This window comes from Passer montanus, unplaced genomic scaffold, assembly GCF_014805655.1.
Source record: "Passer montanus isolate IOZ18808 unplaced genomic scaffold, ASM1480565v1 scaffold1, whole genome shotgun sequence".
Lineage (NCBI taxonomy): Eukaryota > Metazoa > Chordata > Aves > Passeriformes > Passeridae > Passer > Passer montanus.
This window is the reverse complement of record NW_024356504.1, coordinates 24529997-24536923: the sequence shown is the minus strand read 5'-3', so window position 1 is coordinate 24536923 and position 6927 is coordinate 24529997. Positions and strand designations below refer to the sequence as shown.

Here is a 6927-nt window from a genome sequence, read left to right as displayed (position 1 = left end):
AGTTTTGAAACAATTCTTCAACTTTTACTTTTCAAGTATACCCTGTACTTTAAATAGAATTACTAAATTAAAAATGTAAATTGGACTGTATCTTTTAACAGTTGGCAATTTGTCTATTTTCCACATTTTATTATGCATAATTTTTATAATAAAGAAGGGATTTTTTTTTCATCCCTGTTCTAGTTGATAGCAATTTTTCCATGCTTCTCAAGGCTAATGCAATAAAACTACATAAAATGTTTAAGAAGAGCCCCATTAAAATATACAAAGCATACTAATTCATGAAGTCAAAGTCAAAGCAGAGTGGAAATATGAGCTTTAATAAAACTATGTCTGTTGTAAATAACTATTCAAGCACAGTCATTTTTTTGCAAATTGCATGGGATATAGCTCGGTCTACTCGAAGCAAAGAATCACTCAGCAGGATAAATGCATCTTAGTCAGAAATAGATTAAAAGGTACAGCTGAGCCATCAATAAGAACCAGATAGCACAGTATTATTTGCTGTTTGTTTTGAGGATGTAATTGCAGATCCCAGGATTTCAATAAATCTGTGCACATCAAGGAAGGAATTGTAGAGAGGAACTGGAGCAATGCGAAGAGCGTTTGGTTCTCGCATGTCACACTGCAAAACAGAGAGGGAGCATTCAGTAAATTCAGGTCACTTCTTGTCTATCTGTCAGGCTCTATTTTTAAATGCCACAACTTGTCTTCAAGGAAGAATGACTGGACTGACAAGGAAGCACATGCAAAAACCTTTGGGATGCTCAAGGAGCTACAGTGAGGAGCATGATTGTGAAAAATTTAGTAAGAAGAGTAGTTTTGCCTAAAAAATGATGCAAAGCTCAGGATGGGCAGGACTTTAGCAGTGCCATTGTGGGCTTCAAACCAAGTATGTAGCCCCAAAATTCACTTCAATGCCTATAGCAACCCATCGTTGAAAAGGCATAGAGGTGACAAAAAAAGAAAAAAAAAGCACAAAATTCCCCCATTCCAGTATGTGAGTGTCTTGTTCTAAAGGTACAAGTAATGGCACAGGCATTGCAGTATTTTTCTTCCCCTCACTGTGATTTTGAACATTTTCCTGAATATAATAATCTCTTATATTTGAAAAATATCACTGCATTGCAAAGACAAGCCAACAGTGTGAGGCCCCGTGCCCTGTTAAAAGCAGGAGTTCCTGGAATTCCCTGGCAGCACCAAAGCAGCAGCAGCATACGTAACCTAACAGAGGTGCCCTTTGGGGAGACAAGTGACCAGCAGAAATAAAACTTCTATCTCGTTTATATGGCATTATGCTATCAGCCTCACCTCCCAGCACATCTAAATCACCCAATGTATGGCCCTAAATTACACTTTTATTCTTTTGGAGCAGTGCTCGATGGTAACTGTGCCATCACAAGGAAGTGCTGCTCAGTGGCTGCTCTTTCTGAGTGCTAGAACACACCTCTAGGGAAATGGCAGCTTTTCCATTGCTCCATGACAGTGCTTCACAAAGCTTTGGTCATTTGTGGATCATGAAGGGGACTGATGTAGGTTCAAAGTTCCTTGTTGTGTAAATCTGTAGCTGTGCCTCCTGTCCTAATGCACCCATGATACAGCTCTAACCTCAGCAGTGACTCCAGAACTACTGGAAATAAGTCAACAGTGAAAGGGCAATACAGTCCTAACAAATAATTTATAAAATAACTCTATGTATTTGATTGCTTGCACAAGTAAAAATTGAAATTGTAAGAAATCGTCATCAGTCCTAATGGGTTTTTTCCCTTATATGAGACTACACTTGAATAAAAGCAAATTAATAGTTTGTTACTTGTAAAGAAGATGAGGTTTTATTTACTTACAGCCACTCCTCTCTTCTCCAGCTCTTTAAACACAGATTTGATTGGAAGGGAAAACGACAGAGTGAGCTGGCATCCTCTCTCCTCAATCTGGGAGGGTGTGATTATTCTTACAAAGGGCTTCTCTGGATTTGTTTTATCCTCACTGTAGTAGTGCTTTATCAGGTATTCCAGGTAACCAGTGAGTAGAACAGATTTCCTCCTCAATGCTTTCATTGTAGTTTGACTAAAAACCTGTGATGATTTGAAATCATTAGAATGAGAATGCTGTAGAAAATGAAAAGGAAATAAAGATAGATTTCTATATACATTATCACTGGAATCAAGTAGTAACACCAGAGAGACATTTTACATAAATATGCCAGGATTGGGCTTTGGAAAACACAGGATAATGTGTTTTAGATAATGACAGATATTTGTGCCTACTGTTTAGAAGTTTCATAAACATCTATGTCTGCAGAAACAACTTGCATACAAAGCCAGTTTGCACAGAGAGCATTCCTCTGCATGTCTAAAGAGAATCCATAAATCCTCTGTAGGTACAACAGGGCTGAATGAAACTCAAAATCTCATGAAAGTTTTCCATTGCATGTACCTTTAATACACACATTCCCCCTCTCTACATCTCCCTGAAAGGAGGGTGTAGCCAGGTGGGGTTTGGTCTCCTCTCCCAGGAAACAATTGATAGGAAAAGAGGGAACAGCCTCAAGTGGCACCAGAAGAGACTTAGTTTGGATATTAGGAAGAATTTCCTAACTAAGAGAGCGGTCAAGCACTGGAATGGGCTGTCCATGGCAGGAATCACTGTCCCTGGAAGTGTTCCAAACCATGTAGGTGTGGCACTTGAGGACATGGTTTGGTGGTGGGCATAGCAGTGATGGTTTAATGGTTGGACACAATTATCTCAGAGGTCTTTTCCAAACTAAATGATTCTACTAATCAAATCCAAGGGCCAAGACTGAAACATCATGACTGGTGTAGAAATTCTTGTCTGTGAAAGCACAAAATGCATACTAAGATTGACTTTACAGCTTTAAGTCTTGTGCAGGGTTCCTCTCTCTAACCCACATGAATTAAAAAAGAAAATCGCTGAATTATTTTTCAATAGCTCTGTGCTCTTGCACAGCTACAAGAACCAGTGAGTTTCAGACACTCAAAATATCATGAGGCATGCAAAAATGACTGCTTGAAAATGGCAGTGCTGTTTGGCCACACAAACAAGACCAATGTGTTAGAGGAGTTTGGGAGCAGAAGGTGAGACATCTTCTGCTTTTGCTCTGGAAAGGCTCCATTACAGGGAATGATGGAAATGAAACCCCAGAAACAATTTACCCCTGCTTCCTCAAATCTCCCTTTCCTTCTTCCCATGGAATTAGCTGCAGGGGGACATGATAAGGATACAGAGATGCAAGTGCCCAACAGCCACTTCAGATCACATCCTGGCACATCAGTGCTTGTGGACAGCTCTTTCTGCACTGACTGCAGCTGCAAATCAGAGGCAAAGCAGTGCCCTGGATGAAAATCCATGATCTTCACTCTCAAGAAATCACTGTTTCACACTAGAGAAGTAACAATTTTAAGGTTGCATATATCATTACCTGGGAAAGTGTAAAGAGAGCTACCTGAGGAATCCTACTCAAAATATAACTAATTCTGGTTTCCAGGAGCATGTGGAAATAATGGTTTTGTAGAACATCCCAAATCTCACTCTCTGATGCTATCACAACCACTAGATGCTGCACAAAACCGAGTACCCCTGCATTTGTGCTTGTGAAATGGAATGTGGATGCTGTAAGACAGACTTTTCATACGTGTAAATGTGCCAGGGACCAGAGCCACCAAGCAGTCAGCAGTTGCACAGGTCAACAAAAATCTAGGATGCTTCCCTCTCCACCCAGGCAGGCAGAGCAGGCACAGAATTGTTCAGTGCATTACTAGAGGGAAAACAGACCTGCCTCCTATTCCTCCAGGATTTGCAGGAGTGTGAGGGATGGATCTCCTTAGGCTGCATGCAAAAATCTGCTTCCACAGGCTTTGTGCAAGGAATACTTGGTCTCCTGGGTGAAATTTTTTGAAAAAGGTCTTTAAAATGTGTCTGTAGAGCGCTCCCCTTTTTTCCATAAAAGGCAGCAGCTAGTGCCATAACAGTCACTTTAAGCATTATTGAGGAATAACATCCATTAACACTTGCAGTTTTCATTGTTTCCATTGGAAACACTGCCTTCTGCTTAATGTGTCCCAGTGAAGGTGGCATGCAATTTCACTAGCCAGCTCTTGCCAGACATGAAAACTACTTTGTTTCCCACTGTATTAGAGCAATTAGCACTGGGAAATCCTGGCTGTGCCAAAAGGTAATGTGGGCAGGGGAAGGGGAGGCAGTGGAAACTGCTCAGCCCTCATTGTTGCAGGCTCCCTGCAGTGGGCTAAATGACACCAGCCCACACAAACCCGAGCACACACAATCTGGGTCATGGCAGAACAGCTTTCAGCTTATCTCAAAGGTCACATAAAGTTTAAAACAATATATTGGATGTTTAAGAACTAAAAAAAATAAATTGTCAGGCGGAACAAGAAGCATGGCTGTGCCCTTTGCAGTCCTTCAGTGTTGCATGTAAGATGGAGAGATCATAACCGGCAATTTTCTGACTTTGTTTGCTTAAGATGCTGTTTTTTCAGTAAATACAGAAGAGAGATGTGGACACAGCTCTTTGTTCCAGCATCGTCTCAGCCATTCCACTAGAATTAATGGAATGCTAACCAGAAATAAATTTCTGCCATTTCTATGCTGGTGGCAAAACCTTGCTACCCAAGGCTGCCTTGAAAACCAGTTGAGGATGATTTTATAGTAGGATATATTGCATACAACAGGTAAATCTGAATAACACCACCTTTTTTGAGACACAGAGACTGAAGTCTGATTTCAGGGGTGAGCCATCCCCATGAGAAATGCTGGAATATCTTGATATGAAACAGCTTGATATAAAATATCTTGATATGGGGAACAGTTCCATGCCCTCAAGCAGGGATGGGCTGTGCTCTCCAAAATGGATCAGAGGATTTCAGCACATGGATCACACCTTCAGAGGAGGAATTATCTCTGTATGTCAGGACTGCCCTTCCCACAGCCACAGTGTCAGTGATTCATGCAGAGATAAGTCAGAGGTGGGCTTTGCTCCTTTGACCACCAGAAAACTAATGATTCAATGAACGAAAAGACAGCTTGGAGCTATGCCACACTCATGGATTCTTTTTTTAGGAAACATTTGCAGATAGTTTCTGTCCCTTCTGCTTGTAACCAAAGGCAGAACAGATTCCTTGAGCCACTGGATCAGTTGATACAGTACAGCCAGGACACCTAATTTTCTTTCATAAAGAATATAAGTCTGCTTTGCTAGTGGAATATATGAAACAACAGCTCTAAATGCAACTTTTCAGGCTTACATGATTCCTTCATAGGAAGATGCTGAGCATAATCCTCCCCGTAAGTAGTATTGAGACAAGGCACTGTTGGACTTGGTGATCTCAGAGATCTCTTCCAATTTTAATTATTCGATGATTTTGAGCCATGAATATTTCTATGGGATAAAGGTGCTGTTTGTACTGAGCTCCTAAAAGCAGGGACAAACACATTGCCAGAGTTCAGGTTTGGAGGTGCAAACCTAAAATACTCTCAGTCCAACTCAGGGTTCTCCAGCAGAATTTGTGAGAGACATGGGGAGATGAGCATATTCATTAAAGGCCATGGTCTGTCAGGGCTGTGGAGTTATTTTGTTTGCTTTTCATTACTTCTCCCCTTCCATGTTCAAATATTTCACAGTTTTCTTTAAGGGAGACAGCAATAACACACATAACATTCATTAAACATTTTTATACTCTTAAATTCAGCCTCAAAGTAAAGCAATTACTTACCTCTAAACTGGCTTGCAGAGCACAGACCAGTAAAATTGGAGGATTTGATAACCGGAATCCATTAATTCCTTCACTTAGTTGTAATTCTGGAAAATGAATAACTTATATTAGTGTTTTTGATTTCTTCATTTTAATGGATTGGACCTTATCTTGAAGTCTGTCCTCACGCAGTAAAATATTTCCCTAATGTGGCCCGTAGGAATCGGTCATTAAAAGGAAATAGTAATCTATTCCCAGCTAATACTTTCAACTTCGAGAGAAGCCCAATTTTATCCAGCAGAAGACCTCATTAGCAGCTTCATGGAAACCAGAGAACTGCAATTAATTTGTTTAAATGGTGTGTGCTAAAACCACCTTTACACTTGAATCTCTTTTAAGGCTGGCACGAGGCAGAGGAATTCCAAGTCAGCAGAGGCACGCTCACGCGGAGCAGGGAATCGCGTTCCTTCACTTTATTGAGCTGATGAGACACATGGGAGGCTGCATATGCAGCTAAGTGTAGCTTCAGGCCAAGGAGAGGAGCTGCCTAGACTTTGGGCTGTGAATTTTCACAAAATCCATTTAATAAATCTACAAAAGCCTCGCTGTAAGTTCTGTGTCACCGTTGATATTTCATGCTCCAGCACCAGAGCGGGAGGACACGGCGGAGGAAACGCTGTTCACGCACAGCAGACTGGCTAATTTTACAATGCCCAACTTCTCCCCTGTAAACTGCTCATGGAAATGAATAAACAACGTTTTTTCTTCTTCTAGCAGTATTTCAAGGCAATTTGTGTCTCCTGCTGGCTTTCCATAGTGCCACTCTTTTGCATTTGGTCTGAAAACAAAGAGCAGACTGAGGCTATTAGAGAGGTGCTCTCCAGCCAAAGCCACATCAACAGGCGCTGCCACAGAAAATTAAAAATATATTAAAAAACAAAACAACCAATCAAACCAAAAAGCTCCTTTCTCATCCTGATCCCTCAGGATATTCTCTCTGCCATAGTTTAAACTGGAGCTGAACATTCTAGCTGTCAGATTTGGAAAGAAGTTCTCATTTTGTGTTGGGACAATAAACACTATTTCAGAGCAGGTTTGTCTTACAACCCATCCGTCCCTAGTGTAGGAAATTTGGAGATGCTGAAACATTAGTGGGATTTCATGACTTCTGTCAGGTTGCCTTACCTGAATTTGTATA

At 40.9% G+C, this 6927-nt stretch overlaps 1 protein-coding gene across 4 annotated transcripts in view; it reads right to left on the bottom strand.

Moving 5' to 3' along the window:
- Nucleotides 1-299: 299 nt before the first annotated feature.
- Nucleotides 300-6927, bottom strand: part of KYNU (kynureninase) — a 61376-nt gene continuing 54748 nt past the window's right edge. For all 4 annotated transcript variants that reach the window (XM_039702188.1, XM_039702178.1, XM_039702168.1 and 1 more), the window contains exons 12-14: nucleotides 5751-5836; nucleotides 1845-2075; nucleotides 300-625 (exon numbers count right to left, since the gene is read on the bottom strand). In XM_039702188.1, coding sequence (XP_039558122.1) covers nucleotides 473-625; nucleotides 1845-2075; nucleotides 5751-5836 — 470 coding nt within the window. In that variant the 3' untranslated portion in view covers nucleotides 300-472. The remainder of the gene's footprint in view (nucleotides 626-1844; nucleotides 2076-5750; nucleotides 5837-6927) is intronic.